This window comes from Mizuhopecten yessoensis, unplaced genomic scaffold (assembly GCF_002113885.1).
Source record: "Mizuhopecten yessoensis strain PY_sf001 unplaced genomic scaffold, ASM211388v2 scaffold716325, whole genome shotgun sequence".
Classification (NCBI taxonomy): Eukaryota; Metazoa; Mollusca; class Bivalvia; order Pectinida; family Pectinidae; genus Mizuhopecten; species Mizuhopecten yessoensis.
This window is the reverse complement of record NW_018480060.1, coordinates 648,991-669,778: the sequence shown is the minus strand read 5'-3', so window position 1 is coordinate 669,778 and position 20,788 is coordinate 648,991. Positions and strand designations below refer to the sequence as shown.

Sequence of the window (20,788 nt, the reverse complement as noted above, 5' to 3'; positions counted from 1 at the left end):
GTGGGGGTGGGGTGGGGTGGGGAGAGGTATGTCATATCTGTAGTCATGTCTCTGGTGCTGATAAAACACTCCTTATTTATCATATCTATAATATATCAGTGTCTCTTGTGTTCACCTTTCCTCTTCCAGTGCTAAAACCATCGTCCATCTTTACCAAACGTATCCCAGAATAATAGGTAATGACCACAATGAGCCAGATTCCTATGTCTCCCTCCTATACTTAGCAACTCAATGTCCGTAGAACATTACCATAGGCATGTAATGGTCCCAAATGGTAGCAGGTCCATTAGGCCTTTTGATTCACAATTACACAAATCGCTGGTCATTTCCCAGCTGCTGGTCATCGAGATATAACTCCTGGCTAGGGAATACAATCTGTCTGTGTGGCCATCTCATCATACTCATTAAAAAGCAGCAGGCTTTATTTGGAGGTTAGTGGTCTGTGGAGAAATCAGCCGTCACCACACCGATGGATTGACATGGCTTTATGGAGTACATATACAGAAGAATGGTGATTTTATGTTGCATTTATTGGTAACAAGTGACCTCATCAGGACACATCCACCTGACATAAAGACTTGTCACAAACAAGCAAAGTCCTCTACTGGCTGTGTCTGTTTGTCCTTATAGGGGCTCTACAGGGTGTGGTTCATGGACTACAAGTCCTCTACTGGCTATGTCTAAGGTTGTTCTTGTAGGGGGTCTACAGGGTGTGGTACTCCCCTACTGGCTGTGTCTGGGTTGTCCTTGTAGGGGCTCTACAGGTTGTGGTACTCCCCTACTGGCTGTGTCTGGTTTGTCCTTGTAGGGGGTCTACAGGGTGAGGTACATGGACTACAAGTCCTCTACTTGGTGTGTCTGGTTTGTTCTTGTAGGGGCTCTACAGGGTGTGGTACTCCCCTACAGGCTGTGTCTGGTTTGTCCTTGTAGGGGCTCTACAGGGTGAGATACTCCCCTACTGGTTGTGTCTGGTTTATCATTGTAGGGGCTCTACAGGTTGTGGTACATGAACTACAGATATCCCGCCCCCCCCTCCTATTGGTTGTGTTTGGTTGGTCCTTGTAGGGGATATACAGGGTGTGGTATTCCCCTACTGGTTGTGTTTGGTTGGTCCTTGTAGGGGATCTACAGGGTGAGATACTCCCCTACTGGTTGTGTCTGGTTTGTCCTTGTAGGGGCTCTACAGGGTGTGGTACTCCCCTACTAGCTGTGTCTGGTTTGTCCTTGTAGGGGTCTACCCAGTGAGTTACATTGACTATAGGTCCCCTACTGGCTGTGTCTGGTTTGTCCTTGTAGAGACTCTACAGGGTGTGGTACTCCCCTACTGGCTGTGTCTGGTTTGTCCTTGTAGGGACTCTACAGGGTGTGGTACTACCCTACTGGCAGTGTCTGGTTTGTCCTTCTAGGGTGTCTACAGGGTGAGATACTCCCCTACTGGTTGTGTCTGGTTTATCCTTGTAGGGGCTTTACAGGGTGTGGTACTACCCTACTGGTTGTGTCTGGTTTGTCCTTGTAGGGGCTCTACAGGGTGAGATACTCCCCTACTGGCTGTGTCTGGGTTGTCCTTGTAGGGGCTCTACAGGGTGTGGTACTCCCTTACTGGTTGTGTCTGGTTTGTCCTTGTAGGGGCTCTACAGGGTGAGATACTCCCCTACTGGCTGTGTCTGGGTTGTCCTTGTAGGGGCTCTACAGGGTGTGGTACTCCTTTACTGGCTGTGTCTGGTTTGTCCTTGTAGGGGCTCTACAGGGTGAGATACTCCCCTACTGGTTGTGTCTGGGTTATCCTTGTAGGGGCTTTACAGGGTGTGGTACTCCCCTACTGGCTGTGTCTGGTTTGTCCTTTGAGGGGCTCTACAGGGTGTGGTACTCCCCTACTGGTTGTGTCTGGTTTGTCTTTCTAGGGGGTCTACAGGGTGAGATACTCCTCTACTGGTAGTGTCTGGTTTGTCCTTGTAGGGGATATACAGGGTGTGGTATTTCCCTACTGGCTGTGTCTGGTTTGTCCTTGTAGGAGATATACAGGATGAGATACTCCCCTACTGGCTGTGTCTGGTTTGTCCTTGTAGGGGCTCTACAGGGTGAGGTACTCCCTTACTGGCTGTGTCTGGGTTGTCCTTGTAGGGGATATACAGGGTGTGGTATTCCCCTACTGGTTGTGTCTGGTTTGTCCATGTAGGGGCTCTACAGGGTGTGGTACTCCCCTACTGACTGTGTCTGGTTTGTCCTTTTAGGGGATATACAGGGTGAGATACTCCCCTACTGGCTGTGTCTGATTTGTCCTTGTAGGGGCTCTACAGGGTGTGGTATTCCCCTACTGGCTGTGTCTGGTTTGTCCTTGGAGGGGCTCTACAGGGTGAGATACTCCCCTACTGGTTGTGTCTGGTTTGTCCTTGTAGGGGCTCTACAGGGTGTGGTACTCCTTTACTGGCTGTGTCTGGTTTGTCCTTGTAGGGGCTCTACAGGGTGTGGTACTCCTTTACTGGCTGTGTCTGATTTGTCCTTGTAGGGGGTCTACAGGGTGTGGTACTCCCCTACTGGCTGTGTCTGGTTTGTCCTTGTAGGGGCTCTACAGGATGTGGTACTCCTTTACTGACTTTGTCTGGTTTGTCCTTGTAAGGGCTCTACAGGGTGTGGTACTCCTCTACTGGCTGTGTCTGGTTTGTCCTTGGAGGGGCTCTACAGGGTGTGGTACCCCCCTACTGGTTGTGTCTGGTTTGTGCTTCTAGGGGGTCTACAGGGTGAGATACTCCTCTACTGGTAGTGTCTGGTTTGTCCTTGTAGGGGATATACAGGGAGTGGTATTCCCCTACTGGTTGTGTCTGGTTTGTCCTTGTAGGGGCTCTACAGGGTGAGATACTCCCCTACTGGTTGTGTCTGGTTTATCCTTGTAGGGGGTCTACAGGGTGTGGTACTCCTTTACTGGCTGTGTCTGGTTTGTCTGTGTAGGGGCTCTACAGGGTGTGGTATTCCCCTACTGGTTGTGTCTGGTTTGTCCTTGTAGGGGATATACAGGGTGAGATACTCCCCTACAGGTTGTGTCTGGTTTATCCTTGTAGGGGCTCTACAGGGTGTGGTACTCCTTTACTGGCTGTGTCTGGTTTGTCTGTGTAGGGGCTCTACAGGGTGTGGTATTCCCCTACTGGTTGTGTCTGGTTTGTCCTTGTAGGGGATATACAGGGCGAGATACTCCCCTACTGGTTGTGTCTGGTTTATCCTTGTAGGGGGTCTACAGGGTGAGATACTCCCCTACTGGCTGTGTCTGATTTGTCCTTGTAGGGGGTCTACAGGGTGAGATACTCCTCTACTGGTTGTGTCCGGTTTGTCCTTGTAGGGGCTCTACAGGATGTGGTACTCCTTTACTGACTGTGTCTGGTTTGTCCTTGTAAGGGCGCTACAGGGTGTGGTACTCCCCTACTGGCTGTGTCTGGTTTGTCCTTGTAGGGGGTCTACAGGGTGAGATCCTCCTCTACTGGTTGTGTCCGGTTTGTCCTTATAGGGGCTCTACAGGATGTGGTACTCCTTTACTGACTGTGTGTGGTTTGTCCTTGTAAGGGCGCTACAGGGTGTGGTACTCCCCTACTGGCCGTGTCTTGGTTGTCCTTGTAGGGGCTCTACAGGGTGTGGTACTCCCCTACTGGTTGTGTCCTGTTTCTCCTTGTAGGGGCTCTACAGGGTGTGGTACTCCCCCACTGGTTGTATCGTGTTTGTCCTCGTAGGAGATCTACAGATTGTGGTACATGAACTACAGATCCTCTACTAGCTGTGTCTGGTTTGTCCTTGTAGGGGGTCTACAGGGTGAGGTATATGGACTACAAGTCCTCTACTGGTTGTGTCTGGATTGTCCTTGTAGGGGCTCTACAGGGTGAGATGCTCCCCTACTGGTTGTGTCTGGTTTGTCCTTGTAGGGGCTCTACAGCATGTGGTACTCCCCTACTGGCTGGGTCTTGTTTGTCCTATGGGGGGTCTACAGGGTGTGGTACATGGACTACAAGTCCTCTACTGGTTGTGTCTGGATTGTCCTTTTAGGGGCTCTACAGGGTGAGATGCTCTCCTACTGGTTGTGTCTGGTTTGTCCATGTAGGGACTCTTCAGGGTGAGATGCTCCCCTACTGGTTGTGTCTGGTTTGTCCTTGTAGGGGCTCTACAGCATGTGGTACTCCCCTACTGGCTGGGTCTTGTTTGTCCTATGGGGGTCTACAGGGTGTGGTACTCCCCTACTGGCTGGGTCTTGTTTGTCCTATGGGGGGGTCTACAGGATGTGGTACATGGACTACAAGTCCTCTACTGGCTGTGTCTTGTTTGTCCTTTTAAGGGGTGTACATGATTAGGTACATGAACTACAGGTTCCCTACTGGCTGTGTCTGGTTTGTCCTTGTAGGGGGTCTACAGGGTGAGGTACACGGACTACAGAATCTATACTGGCTGTGTCTGAGTTTGTCCTTTTAAGGGGTGTACATGATTAGGTACATGGACTACAGGTCCCCTACTGGCTGTCTGAGTTTGTCCTTGTAGGGGGTCTACCTGGTGAGGTACATGGACTACAAGTACCCTACTGGCTGTGTCTGGTTTGTCCTTGTAGGGGGTCTACCCAGTGAGGTACATGGACTACAGGTCCCCTACTGGCTGTGTCTGGTTTGTCCTTGTAGGGGGGTAGAGCATAAAAACAAAGGTCGACTTTAAATTTTTTGGTGTGGTATATGATGTTATTAAAGTGATATTTTGTCCAGCAGAATAATATCTACTGCCAAACAGTCATCATCCTACTTTGCCTCATGGAAATAAATAATTATTACACAAACTTGCTATTCAGCTTTTCTAAACTAATTTCATTTGAAAGTCATACCTTTGGTTTACTATACTGCTATTTTAAGATATTTTCTTTGGTTAACTTGTATCTAGAAAATCACCTTCAATTAGTCATTCTCGATTTTTACCAAGTTCTCAGGTCAGAAATGGGAGAAAAAAAGTGTCAATCAATATGTAGGTAAAAACCATTCTGGCAATAGATCTTAAAAAGATAAACAAAATAATAAGATTTATGATTGGTTATGATAGTCAACGATGTTTTCCAATTCACTATTTCTAAAATATAAAGAACTATACCAGTATGACAGGTTTGTTGTTATTATATAAAAATCACATTTCCCAAGTTAGGAAAAACAACTCGATATGCTTCTCAGGATGATAAGTCAAGCATGTTCAATGCCAAAATGTGCTAAGCTTACTTCATCCGATGAGGAGAAGGGTTTTATTCTGTAGGGTGACTTCATTTCACAAATTTTGATTTTTATAAATTACTCTCATAAAGAAAATGTTGTTAAGAGTTGATAATGTTGGAGGTTGGTAGATTATATCCTGGACACCAAAATGTCAAGGTAATGGTTGTGAGAGTTACCTCCCCTTGTATGTTTTCTTTACAAATTGCAAGGAAAATCTTACTGCAAGGTTTGCAAGACTTGATACGAACAGACATGCTTACATGTCCATCCATGAAACTAAGACACGTTTCCCTTAAATCAGTTGATAGCAACTGATAAATGCTTTTGGTTACTATTCTTCAAGACAGCCATGAGATTCACTTCAAGGAACATATTATCGCAGGACAATGAACCCCTTTCACCCCTGTTACTTTAATTAACCCTTCCATTAATTGATCTGGATAAGTCCATTAAGGTTTACAGTGGTGAAAGGGTTAACCACCTACTCATTACACTTGTCATAGTCTTTATCATGTAATGATTTAATAGTGTTAATTAAGGGCTTCTTCTCTCCAGTCTCATATCCAGTGTTCACTCCAGAACAAAGACAACAAACACCAAATTTAAATATAAAACAATAATTTATTTTGAATTGTTTCAGTTTTATCACTTAAAAGGCCAGGCAACTGGTTGCACACATCAATCCGGCCAAAATTTCATTTTCCAGTGTTCACTTGACAGTTGTCATAGCAATGAACACCGACAGTTGTCATCATACCATTGTACACTGACAGAGCTGTCGTATTGGTGTACACATACATGTTACATGATGATGTACATACTTCAACAATTGTTCTCTCTGACCAACATTTTTCTGTGTTATACTGTGTACAGACCCAGTTTGTACTTATTCTGGCCCAGACAATATCTGTCCTGATCCTGGACAGTACCTATACGGGCCTGGACAGTACTCGTTCAGACCCAGGTAGTACTTATACGGTCATAACCAGCACTTGTTTAGACCCTGGACAGTACTTATACAGACTGGGACAGTACTCGTTCAGACCCAGTTTGTACTTATTCTGGCCCAGACATTATCTGTCCTGATCCTGGACAGTACCTATACGGGCCTGGACAGTACTCGTTCAGACCCAGGTAGTACTTATTCTGGCCCGGCCAATATCTGTCCAGATCCTGGACAGTACTTATACGGACCTGGACAGTACTCGTTCAGACCCAGGTAGTACTTATACGGGCCTGGACAGTACTCGTTCAGACCCAAGTAGTACTTATACGGACCGGGACAGTACTCGTTCAGACCCAGGAAGTACTTGCACGGTCCTAACCAGCACTCGTTCAGACCCTGTACAGTACTAGTTCAGACCCAGGTAGTACTTATACGGTCCTAACCAGCACTTGTTCAGACCCAGGTAGTACTTATACGGTCCTAACCAGCACTTGTTCAGACCCCAGGCAGTACTCATTAGACCCAGGCAGGACCTGGACAGCACTTGTTACCTAAGTGCACACTGGCCTAGCCAATATTAATATTATACTGTGTGCACAAACTGCAATAACTGTTGACGTGACTACAAATACAGAGCGCTTCATTGGCAACAGGATTTCCATAACAATATCAGAACCATATAGACAACATTTCATGTTCACAATAAACATACTAGTATTTCAAAGATCACCAGGCTAGCAACAGGATACACGAACTGGGGGGAGGGGGCCGAGACACAGAAGGGTAGGAGGCATTTTCTAACATGTCCCACACAGGATTGTGGTTGGTATGGGGCAATGCATGACTTGGTTTCACTACAGATATCTGGAGAATGATTACACAAAAAAATTTAACTGTACAAACAAATTGATAAAAAAGACCTATTGAGATTTTAAAAGATAATTCTACTTGTATATATAAGAAATGAAAAACTGTTAATTTGAAAAAGAAATTAAATTGCTCATGAAAATTTTATTATTACTTTTCTTTAAAAGCTTTTTGTGACATAATCAATATGTTTTGTTCACAATAACAGATTATGAATTTTATATAAGTAATTGTACAGAATTTACAACACCAAAAATGTCCATATTGATTTATAATTGCTTTTTTACATTCATGACAAAATGACAATTATGTTGTGTAGATTTTTAATCCCACAGGCCAAGATTCTGGTAATTACTTATACTCATAAATACTCCAAAACAAAGGTCATCGACTCAGAAAAGCTCATTTTCCAGATAATAAGATTTCATGCATATGTCACTTTCAGGATTGAAATCATCATCAGGAAATTTCTAATATTTCTTTTTCTTGATTGCAGTATTCTAAAAGGAATTCTACACACATTTTACAGTAAAGGGAGATAACCAGATAAAATACAGTGATAGATGACACCTACATGAAGGCTGTGTTCGATTGGTTAAGGGGACTGGCTGCTAAGCCAACCATACAGAGGTGAAATTCCTGTTTGTAATTCAACAGTCATACCTTTATTACATACAAGCCTCTGAGTATGTATTCCCATCCATACTTTCTTACATTTTTCCCTCAGTCGTACTTTCCATCAACAAACAATCGCGCAGACTAACGCCCAACACACTATACTTGAACTCCACTCTCACCCAGCACACTGTAAATAACTTATCGTTCCTCTCCTCATGTTTTTCTATCTCTTCAATCTGTAGAATCAGATTCATTGAGACCACACTACAACAATCACCAGAAAATATTCAAAAATATAAATGATAATACTGAACACCGAAGTTTCTTGTAATTTTCAGATAGAACAAAATTTTCATAGATCTGACGAATCAAAAATCTGTACATTTTCTATCGATAATCATAGATCTGATATTCTCAAAATCTCTTTTTTTCTCATTTTTGCAGATTTGCAATAATGAACAATTTTGCAGCATCACTATCGTGTTTGGTTGACATGGCACAAAGTATGCAAGCATGGATTAGTTTGTTGTTTATTTTGGGGGACAAAAATTAAAATCCTGCAGAAAAACCCCTTTAAAGTACATGTATCAATAAATAAACATCCCCTGTACTATTTATATCCATTATTCCAGTATGAATGTCAAATCTCTTTTTATCAATATTCATACATGTGATATCAAAGCTCGTATCCCTACCATTCTTATTTGTAATTCCAGTAACAGTATTTATACACCTCGTATCAATAGTCATAGATATGATGTCAACAGTCATACTCCTGCTATTATTATTATTCATAAATCCATAATGAATATTCATAGGTCTGATATCAATATTCATAGGTCTGATGTTAATATTCACATATCTGCTATTGCTATTCATTCATAATCCAAGAATGAATATTCATAGATCTTATATCCATATTCATAGATCTGCTGTAAATAAATAAATCGTTATACTTGAATATTTTCTGATGATTTGTTGTGGCGAGTCTGGCGTAAAATTCTCTCAAGGTATGGTATGTTATACAGAATATACACGCAACAATTGTATCACATTTCGAAGTTTATATATATATTTATATATAATATAATAATGATATTGATAATATTACATTTGTATTGTCATGACTTAGAGCACATTAATATTACATCGCAATATATATATAGGACATACACAGAGTAGGTCACGACACGGTGGCCTACATTGTCTCAAGGGTAGATAACTCTTCTCCCACAACACAGCACTTTGTTAAATGTTCGTCCTATCTCAATAGTGATGGGAGTCGGGTCAAACCTTGATTTACAAAAAGTCAAATAAATGCTTTAAAAACAGGACTTATTTCAACACACTGGTCCATCTCATGTTCCTTTCTTTCCCATCTCATTAATATTCATTCACATGTAACAAGGACTTTGTTTCCCATCTCAATAATATTCATTCAACAAGTCCCAAGGACTTTCAAAGATAGAAAACAAAAATGATTGTTGTCAACAAAATAAACATCCTTTGGTTGAAAGCTGAATTGAACAAAACATTGCGTAAGTTTGTATATTTCCATGGAAACGATACCCTGAAACACATGGTCATCACATGACTCAAACTGAGAAAGTCAAAACTAATCTGTTTATTCCTTGACACCAAAAACATTAAGCCTTCATGATAACACACTACTTATATAAAGTTGTGATCTCTTGTGTCCGGAGCAATGTAACGTGACTCCTACGAACATCACACTGTTGTCACTGACAGTAAGGGATTGTACGTTTTACCCTCAGGCACACGACTCCCATGGGCTAGCATCTCCTGCACAGTTGTGAAATCATCAAATACTTTCTTGCCCTTGTGTTTCATCATCTTACGGTGACCTAACTCTACTACATTCACCTCCTTTTTCTCTTCAGTTTCTTTCAGAGTTTCCATTTTAGCTTTCATCATGAGTTCCCTGCGTTTTTTATGGTCTTTAGATCTTTCTAGATGTCGTTTTTTGTCCTCTTTAGACCAATAACGTCCAGTCTTTAACTCACTCATTGCATCATCATCTGTTGTCATCCCACATCGCTCTTCAGAAATCTTTTTTGCTCTTTCCTTGAGCATCTTATTTCTGATTGGTCGCCTTGTGATATAGCGTGTGCCATCAGGGCGACGCTTTACAACCCATTCCATTTCACCACTACCCGGGGGCGTGGCATTGCCAGGTGACTGGCCACTAGGTGGCAGTCCGTGTGTGGACCCACTGCCACTTGAAGCATATGGTCCAGTATTACGTGGCCGTTTCTGGTCCATCTGTTGCTGAAAGAGTTTCTGCTGTATTTGAATCGTGTGCTGCAGGTTGGCTTGGTTTGTGTACATCACATCTGCGTATTTCATGTACAAGTCCTGTAGGGACTCGCCCATTTTGTTTTTCTGTTGTTCTTGCAGTAGTGGTGTACCAGTAGGCACAGAGTCTGATGGAGTATTTGCCGCTAAAAAGGTGTCCTCACTAGAACTCTCGTGAGACCTACAGGGAGTCTGTGTTTGTTTTTCTGTATCACTAAAGGAAGTCATTGTGGGGGCACTAGGGATGGGGGCTAAACACAGCATGGAGTTTTTGAATCCTTTCTCCCCCTCATCCGAGGTTTGATTAAGTTCGAGAGTGAGCGGAGTGCTACGACAGCTCTCCCCTGTGTTATAAGCACTTGTTGTCGACGCGTCACGGTCGCCTTTATCCGAGGATGCCTGACCACCAATTGTCAGCCCCTTTATAGAGGGCAGCGTGTCCTTTCTACCGATATTGTCTATTTGGTCATATAATTGCACATGTTTCATAAATTCGAGACGTGTTCCCATACGGGGCACAATTCTGGGACTACGATATGGTGTTTGGTCACGAGGACTCTGTGGCTTGGACTGGTCACGCATGCGAGCGTTTGCGAGTTCCTGACACTCGAGTTGTATGTCCTCCATCTCCTTGTTGAGGATGGCCAACTCTTGTTCTATACTGCTCTGAGAATCCTTCCTCACCAGCACCTCATCACCACGCAGCTCCCCACACCGACGTGCCAAGTCCTCGCGAAATCTCTCACACACATCCGGAGGGATCATCTGTACCATGCCTTCCTGGTCCACCACCTCTGTCGACAGGAAGCTCTCGTCGCTGTAATGCTGCTCGTCCTTCAGGTGCTTGTAATTTGGGCGGAATTTTGATGTAGCTGCTGGAGAATTGGTAAACTCCGACTCGTACACATCCTGTAACAGAGAATATATCTATATTAGCTTTGTCGAGAGATACACACAAACACAGTACACTAATTAACTTTTGATATCAAAGCAGTTTCTACATTTGAGTTGTTTCATTTTAATGTTTTTTCTAAATACTGTATCCTTAATTTTTATCATCACAGCAACTCTAAGATAAGGCTATATTTCATTAAGACATGTTTCTGACCCTGTAAACATCAAGACTGGATCAGCGTTTATTTCTGATAAAACGGACCACAGAAATCATGTTACAGACATAAAGTAAATTATCATGTTGTGACAAGACTAATTTTTCATACTATACAAATGATGTTTAATAATGCCCTTGTTTAAAAGATTTACTAGCGTGGAGCTGACAGAGTTAAGTATATGTACACAAGGTACACGAAACCATTCATAACACCGGTGTGAGTCAGAAACAACCCAAGCTAACTGACCAATGACAATCTGCTCGGTACTACGTATGTAAATCAGGTGAGTGAGGATGGCGTTTTTTGCGTGTTGTTCCGTGTTAGGTGTCGCCACATGTCCTCCTCGCCCGACTACGGTGACGAGATTGGTGACGGAGATAGTGATGTTTCATCAGAAATGTTAATGAGTATGGTAATGAGTGCTTGTGTAGATCTAGCATCACTAATCACCATGGTTACACCACATCAAACAACTTGAGGTGTGGCTAAATTAGACACAGTCTACATATTTACATGCAAAATTAAATATGTACATACATATATACAATCTATACACATATATCATGCATGTTTGGACTATTGTAAGGAAACATTCCCAAAATTTGAGCATGAACTAGATACATTAAACTTTGATTCGGGTTCATTTTAGTGTTTTTTTTAATATTTTAGGAGATTTAATGTTCTAACAGATATACACACAAGCTACACATGTACAACATGTTATTATACATCACTTAGCATTTGGCCACATATAAATTCATGAACTGACCATTTTGTACTTATTTGTGGGGACAATAGTTCATCTTTTACTCAACGAGGACAACATATGAAGTATAGGTACCAATAATCAACAATACCTTATAATGACAAAAGGTCAGTCTTTCTGCCCGAATAAATTTCTCTTTTACTAATACAAACGTCTATATATCTTACAAACCATCATACAGATATCATACAAAGTTTGGCATCTTCATGATAGCAATATTTACCTGTATATTTTCTGAGTGTAAAGATATATGACATTAAGTTAGTGGTTGTGGTTTCCCAGATTGACCCGACATTATCAGGCTAGAATACTGTATTACTGTGGCTTAGACAGGATATCTTAATGTTTTCACTCCGACTTTTAACTTGTGAGATGGAATCTGTCTCTGTATCAAAAGGAACAGGTGAGCAGAGTGAAGCAGCTATCTGTTGTGTCTGATACAGCCCAGACCACACTTCCTTTGATGTTTAGATACAGTTTCATCAAACCATTATATATCTATGGGTTTACAGTGATACATATCAAGAACCCTTAAAAACGAGGAGTTATCGGAGAAGAAATATTTCCACTTTGCGGTATGATAAATGATTGTATGAAAACCTATCCCAGGAAATCCTAAAACAAATTTATTTTTGGCAAAAAAAATTAGGCCTTTTTTATGTCTGGCGTTTCCTGTATTTACATGTCATTTTGAAAGAAAACCCCAGCATAACTATGCCGTTACTTGGTACATGATCCAATTTCTGTATTTCATGTGTAGAATTAAACCTGATTTCTCAATTTCATTCTTGCTTAAGGCTGATTAGCCCCACACAGCCACAATCAGAGTTGAGGAATTTCTCCGTTTTATCTACTATCCCCTCGTACAATGGAAATGTATCTGCTTGATTTTCGTATTTGTCAAAAGTTTAGGACACAGATTTGTGGCATATCCATCCATCACTAAGACGTATCTGGCCTTATCTAATGCAAAACAAGAAATTATCTTACAGACCAACCCATTTTACCTGACCTAATTCAATCAAAGTCAAAACACTTTGGTATCAACTTCAAATAACGACAATTTTCCACATTTAAATTCAAATCTTCACGTCTCCCAGGTGACTTCATTCTCTAACCAACACTAATAACCTCACAGATCTTGTCTGAGTTTTCAAATTTGGGCTTTTCTCACCAAGTCTAAGTTCAAAATTGTCTCCAAATAAAGCATTAGTGTAGATCACAGAAGTATCCAATGCCAGTTTTTTTCCAATAAAACATTCTTTTGAAATTGAAAACGACAAAAGTTTTAACCCAATAATCATGAATAGATGTATGAACAGTTTTGTAAAGTAAGCATTTTTTTGTAAAGCTAGTAATTTTTTTAAAGAAAGTATCACATAAATGATTAATTTACTTATTTAAAGATACCAACTGCTGGAAAATGTGATAACTGAATGATACACTGTTTGAAAAGTCTTAATTTGATAGAAAAACTGTATCATGCAATAATATCTGTAAGAGGTGCGATTGATATTAAGCAAAGGAAACAATATCCCACGTACACAAAGACAGGATCAAAGCGAGGGACAGGTGTGTTTTACCTGGCTTACCTGTCCCACAACAGGCGGCCGTTTGTCACCCATCAGGTAGATCATTATATAGCACATTAAATTCATTGAAACATTACAAACTGAATCAAAATATTTATATTCTGAAATTACAGCTGTACAATGTGTCTCGGTTCAGTAAGTAAACACGACCTATCAAAAGCAACATACCGAGACTGGCGACTTTGATCGGGAAAAAAATAGCACCACAATAGTTACTGGATTTTTTTTTTGATGAAAAAATAACATCAAAATTTAAATGGTGTCATGGTGATTTGACAATTAGACTATATTAGTATTGGCCTCTGGTAGATAGGGACTGCCTCACTTCCAAACATGCTGCCCCCATTGATCGCTCGTCTGTTACTACTACGTTGCCGTACTATCATCTTAGCGTCAAAATGTCCCACGTTTTCTATGAAACTACTCCAATTTGTTCTGTCTGATACCAAATTTACCATCCTTTCAATTTTTTCTCATGTAACAAATTTATTTTATAACCTCGTATAGTGATTTGGAAATAACACTTACTAGCTTGGATTCCTTCAATTGATAAATCAGATGTCTTCACAACAGACTATCAGATCTATTTTCAGAGATGTAATATTCATTATTTAATGGTAATTGAACAAATTAATTTTTAAATTATGATACCAGCCAGACAATGCCATCAATCAAAGTGATTTTTGTCACTAAAATCTTGGATTTCATAAACAGCCACATCTATTTGGCAAACAGCTGATTACAATGACAAAATGTAGTTTTAAAAAGAATCAAAGTCAGTTACGAAGTATTTCTAATCAATAAACTGAGAAACGATTCTGTGATTCATGTAATTAATAAACAAAACTCTATGATATTGTAATAACTGACAGCTGGGCATTGCTACCATAGGACACGTGACGGTGACAAGAATCAGATACTGTGAAAGCAGAGATTTTCGCTTTGTGGAAATGCTCATGTTTTTCGTATTGAGTAAACTAATGCAAAAATCCACTCGTAAATATTAGATTATATATACCCAGTATAGAATATATAGATTTCGAAACCATTTTCTCACCGCTAACAGTTTCAAGAGTCATAACGTGAACATTTCCACGTGCAAGAATTAAAAAAAACATGTACCTGTTCTGAACTCTCCTCATTCCTTAAACTTTCGTCGGTGCGGCCCACACCGCTGTCCTTTTCGTGTTTGTGGAGTGAGTTTTCTGTGGTAGCCGTATCCGTTGTTCCGCCTTCCTCGTCAAAATGACCCTGTCAAAACAAACACAACTTTATAACGAATGTTGGAATATTATTCAAATCTAACATTTTCTAGGAGCATCGTATTGGTTAAAAACGAGACAATGTGAAAAACTGACCATGTTTTTTTAATTTTTTCTACTTGTCCATTTGTTGAAGTATTTCAGCATATATAAAATATTACAACTGGCAGACCTTTTACCTATCTAGATAACTAATTCATTATCCTCCTAACGGTTTTAACACCATTATTCCACACAGTATTATATGTCCGAGGTTTTCAACCATTATTTGAATCCTTAAAATAGATTTTGTCCCTCAGCCATCAGCGATAGCTATTCCAGTCCAGGATGTAACAGTAACAATTTTATACGTCAAAATTACATGCAGCTATTCCTTTCTTAATTCATAATTATTCAAATAATTTAAAAGAAGGGTATTTATTCTTCAATTATCTATATAAAAGATGCCATCATCAAAATTAATAGGACTAATCATATCGTAAAACTCCAGAGCCATTTATTAGCAATCTGTTCAAAGTAACACAATGCATTTCAATAATCATAAAATTCATTTTATTATTATATCACATTCATAAAAAGCTAGCATGCTACATAAAATATTGAGTATCATGCAAACGTGATAAAAACAAGGACGTATTTAACAGTTCACACAAATGGTAAGTGACAATGAAGTATGTCTCGGTAATAAAGATGTGTCGGTAAAGGCGACACCGATTACACCACACACTGTCACAATCATCATCATCACATTCATAATCAAAGCAGCGTTATTACAGCTTCTACAAAAAGACAAACAAAATGTACCCTTAAATCATAACAGAATCTAGAGAAAATTACAAACCATTTTTCTTCGTCGACGATTTTTAAAATATGAAGAGATCCCTTGCACAGGCAGAATTTTCATGGGTGCTGTTACAGTAAGATCCCAATGTGTACAAGTTTAACCGTTACTTCCGAGATCTACAGCAGTAGTGACGGAAGAGGTCTGATATTTGATGAAACATCAAAGATGATGTCTAGTTAGAGCTGTCATTTAACTTTCAAATTAGTGCAGGGTGCCCTGGGGCACGGTGGTGACAATACATAGCAGTGCTCTATCGCCTACACCCTGTAGTTTTACAGGAGAAGAAGGCCAGAGTCGGGACACTCCAGGGCATACAATATCCATATCTTTTCAAATCTGGTTTTCCATTTTTTTTTGTTAATATTTCAAAGCAGCAGAGATAATGTAAAGACATGGAGAATTAGACCTGATGATTGGCCGGGATTGATTTCTTTTAAATAGGGAACAATGGATTGCATAACCATGAATTTTTTTTTTATTGATCTTTTCATCAATATGATACTTTGACAAAGAAACAGTTTTCATAAAAGGCATAAAAAGGATAATACCACATAGTCATAAGCCTGTGGGGAGATTTGACATCAAAGGGCTGGGATCCTGTTCTTTCTCACCTCTCCTGAGAAACAGCTAATGAACACCCAACCCTAGGGAGTCAGATAAACACTGGGGCAAGCTGTCCTGGGTCATTACTGATTCATATTTCGTAGCCGTATCTCTTAATATTTCACAATAGCCAATGCTCTAACAATTCAGTCCTAATTTAATTGGCTCTGAACGGACAATATCAGAGATATGACCGTTCATCTACAACCAATATTCGACATTTACATGTCATTTATCTCCTGGGTCAATTAAGTTCAATTTATTTATTTGTTTTCACTTTTTATGTCGCTCTTTGATCTAACAGCGTCATTGATGAATGATCAGTGTACCTTACAGAAAGTGAAACCAAACAATGATTCATACTATAAATAATTTACACTCATTAGGCGTGCCCGGCTGACATATGAATCATTAAAACATCTATATAAACACTGCAGTTTCACTTAAATAGATTTATACTACACATACCACATTGATATTTCCTCATTCTTATACAATAAAACTCTCAGGGGAGCTATTGGTACACTTAACAGGTCTGAAAATAGATACGTCAGTGTAGTATACCATAAATAAGGCTTTGTCTAAAACTAGGACCATGCCGTCATCGTCACAGCCGACATAATAATGGTCGAAACATCGTCACAACCGACCTAATAATGATCGGAAAATCGTCACCTACAGATTACCACGCCGTGCCAGGGAGACAAAATCATACAAGAAAAAGATGAAATACAGAAATTAAAATATTGAAATTTTATTGCCTTATTGAAATTCAATCCATTAGCTAGGCCTATCTGAGAATCAATGTCTGGGATTTCATTCTGTATTCAAACTAATTACGTTGGCACCAATATACAAAGTCCCGATCGGCTGGGAGTATCTCTGCTCCTCACAATCCTTACCTTATCGCATGCAATGTAATTAAAACGAGAAAATGGCTTCCTCATTTACATAATTTGTGAACAAAAATCAAATCATACAACAGACAAGCATGCTTTCCAAGACAATGCAGTATTTCTGTTGGACTTCCAAAGGCAAATTGAAAACTTTTACATGCATCCTTACACAATTTCACAGATGGCGTTGAGTTTGAATTTAACTCAAAACATCATGCTTGACAAAATCTTGGCAAATATCTGCAATCGCCGTGATGATCTCTCATGTTCACCCAAAGTCTTTTGGGACCGAATAACGGTACCAAATAGGCACATAATACGCTAATTGTCAGGGTACCAAATAGGCTCATAATACGCTAATTGTCAGGGTACCAAATAGGCACATAATACGCGAATTGTCAGGGTACCAAATAGGCACATAATACGCTAATTGTCAGGGTATCAAATAGGCACACAATACGCTAATTGTCAGGGTACCAAATAGGCAAATAATACGCTAATTGTCAGGGTACCAAATAGGCACATAATACGCTAATTGTCAGGGTAAATACAAGTGAGATACAACGATGTATAGGTACAGATCTCGAAGCAAGGCCAATGCATCAATGTATCAAGCCACAGTTATCAGATGTCAGAAAGTATCATATATAAATTGTTTTTACCTTTGATGCTATCATGATTAGTTATGATGTATTACACTTATATGTACACTGACCATTGCAAAGGAGTAATAGTAATAATAAATATCAGCTATATAAATGATGCATCCTCCTTGCTCCGTACTAGTGCTACAATAGATTATTTTGCCTGGCGCTAGTTATCACCCAGAGGGTGAGGGTTGAACATGCTGATAAGTTAAGCCAATCAAAAAATTACATTACAGCTGCAATAATTAGGATTAAAGCATGCAGATTATTTAAGCTAAACATCAATTATGTAACGGCTTGTTACAGCCTGGAGGGATAACGTCACATGCTGACAACCCTAAGTAGGTCACAACTGATGCTAATTAGGCTGGGTGTTAACTAGGAGAGCCACCCCTGGAGTGGGGCATGCAGCAGGACAACACACAAAGGTCAAGGACACGACCTACCCTAGCCAACATGGATGCCATGATTTGTATGTTGTCATGGTGATGTTTTTCCAATATGTCCAGGTGAAAGTCATCAAGAACCCCATTCTGTTCTTCCATGAACCCATCATCCAGCTGAGAAACAAAGGAATACTGCTCAGTACCATTTATTATAGTGACATGATTATTGTACAGATTGATATTTCTGCTTGACCTTGTTGGAAGGAAAGAAATGTGTTGTGTTTCTACCGTTACAGGAAAGAGTTACTTCCCTTTGATTATATTCCAAAATTTAAATCTTAGCTGGAGAAGTATATTTGTATATTATAAATTGAAGAGACAGGATTGAAACTGTTAAAGTCTATCCCTGTACATCTGTTATCACCCCAGAGAACCCCTGAGCAGTGTTGGGATTAATTTATCAACATGATGTGTGAGATGGCCACAATGGCACTTGAGTTAGCCTACTATCACACTTGGTATGTGGATGTCCAGTCTCTGTCAGGAATGGCTTTGAAGTGCCAAGTCTGGCATTCGGAGGGGCCATCAAACCTAATTGGCTAACCCGAATCTGAACTTTAAAAACTGCTACCAAAAAAATGGCCAATTTATCATATGGATATGGAATGGAAGAAGTGGAAGATCAAAGGCCAAGACCAGCAATATCCCAACTGTAAATGGACATGTTTTGGTGAAGAATCTCTGCCCAGTTGGCATGAGTAGGGAATACACCGGCTCATATCAAATTCTAATCACTGCCTCATTCATAATCTAATCTAGAACACCTCCACCGCTGCCACCACCAGCAGCTCCAGGTTATTCTACCAACACCAGTTCTATTGATTCTGTGTTTAACATGCTTATTATTGCCAGGGAAAATTCTTCTCTACAATACATTAAATTGTATTAAAAATCTCTAAAACCATCAGTCTTATTTTCTTTTTCTTCACTAGTGAGATATTTTGTTTTTATAAAACGACACCTCAGAAAGAAGGAAGACAATATTGATTGGATTTAAAACCACAGAAACCATAACTTCTGATTTTTGATGTTCATTTTCACTTCTATTGATTACGATGAAAGTCGTCGGAGAGTCTTCTAGCTGCAGGATAGGTACAAGGTGGTATGTGTTGTCACAGCAAGTTTTACTGGAACATGTTATAGTAATCACAGGCCACTAAGGATACACAGCACTTTAGTAAAAGTGCCGCTCGCAAAACATTTAAACTTGGTAATTTTCACCACTGAGGAGTGATTTATGGTCTAATATTCATCTGACTTTTATAATTTCCTTAAAATAAAAACATTTTCCATCAGAACACTAAATGAAATGGAAACAAAATTACACAGCAAGCACAGAGTTCTTGATAGTTTGAATAACAACTTCTGATTGAAATTATTTTGTTTATGTCATATTCAATTAAATGAAATTAAAATCACTGTGTAAACAGTTTAGACAGGACCGAACATCAATAACAGCCGAGACTCTAACAAATTTACTGCCGGACTGTAATCAGACATATAAACATTGAATTGCCTTTAAAAGAGTGTCATATTTACTGACAAATATCATAAATATGCAGCAGAACCAACACAGTAGGGCAGCCTCCACAAACATGTACCCCGTAAAACAGCATTTATAGATGTCGACAAACAAACGCTCCGACAGGCTCGTGGTCCTGTATAAATCATGGACTGCTGATGTAAAATGATTGAACGTGAAATTAAAACTAAGGCTTCATTAACCCAATCAGAAGCAGTTACATTGATTACGTACAGAAATAATAGGAATTCAGTAAAACGGAACAATTATAGAAATAGGGGGAATTCAGTAAATCAGCATCAGAATCTTAACAAGGGCACAAAAGTAACAGATAACTAGGAGCCCTACAAAAATACCTGAAATAACAGCCAATGAACAGAATCCTAACAAATAGACAATAACTGAACAGCCAATAAAAAGAGGCCTAATAAATAAGAAGATACCATTTCTGACTGAGGAAGCAGAAACCCTATAATTCGGAGTCATCTGTCTTTTTCACAGAGACAATCCAGGAGTGGACAGTCAGACAAATTGGGCATGAAGCGTGAAACAGCCAGGTCTGAACCTCTGAGAGATTGGCCTCTGTTCCTGGTTCAGTTCTGGGTATATCATGTGGTCTGTGGTTTATCCCTAATTAGGTACATTAAGGGATTGTGATCTCTCCCCGCTGGCCCTTTCCGGGGTCAGGATGTGTTTAGTTTTATCTACCTTGTATTGCCCTGTTGAAACTTTCTGGGGTCAAAAAGGTTAAGTCCTATATCTATCTTGTGTTTCCACCTACAAAAGGTTCAATAGCTTTCTTAGTGCAATTGTTTTCCAAATCTGTTACACAGTGAATATTCAACAACGACCAAGAAAATCACAACAGTTTATGTTAAAGTACATATTAATATTAGCACACATAATTAATAGGAGTAGCTTAGAAAAGAATTTCTTTTAACAAGGTATCATGAATTCCAGGCTTGGAGAGGAGCTGTTGTCATTAAATATTAAAGGTAATAAATGTTCTTGAATTTGTGCTGCTTGGGCCAAAATATACGTCCATCTGAGTTGGGAGAGTATGGAAGGGAACCATGGACACGCTTCCCCTTGTGTTGTAGAGTACAGATCTAGAGAAAACAGCTGGACCCTC

The 20,788-nt window shown here is 39.9% G+C and overlaps 1 protein-coding gene across 5 annotated transcripts in view; it reads right to left on the bottom strand.

Moving 5' to 3' along the window:
- Nucleotides 1-5,820: 5,820 nt before the first annotated feature.
- LOC110443089 (E3 ubiquitin-protein ligase PDZRN3-like) overlaps nucleotides 5,821-20,788 on the bottom strand; it is a 192,046-nt gene continuing 177,078 nt past the window's right edge. For 4 of the 5 annotated variants that reach the window (XM_021487077.1, XM_021487079.1, XM_021487081.1 and 1 more), the window contains 3 exons: nucleotides 18,135-18,248; nucleotides 14,559-14,687; nucleotides 5,821-10,875 (listed from right to left, as the gene is read on the bottom strand). In XM_021487077.1, coding sequence (XP_021342752.1) covers nucleotides 9,379-10,875; nucleotides 14,559-14,687; nucleotides 18,135-18,248 — 1,740 coding nt within the window. In that variant the 3' untranslated portion in view covers nucleotides 5,821-9,378. The remainder of the gene's footprint in view (nucleotides 10,876-14,558; nucleotides 14,688-18,134; nucleotides 18,249-20,788) is intronic. The other variant, XM_021487078.1, reaches the window with a different exon arrangement.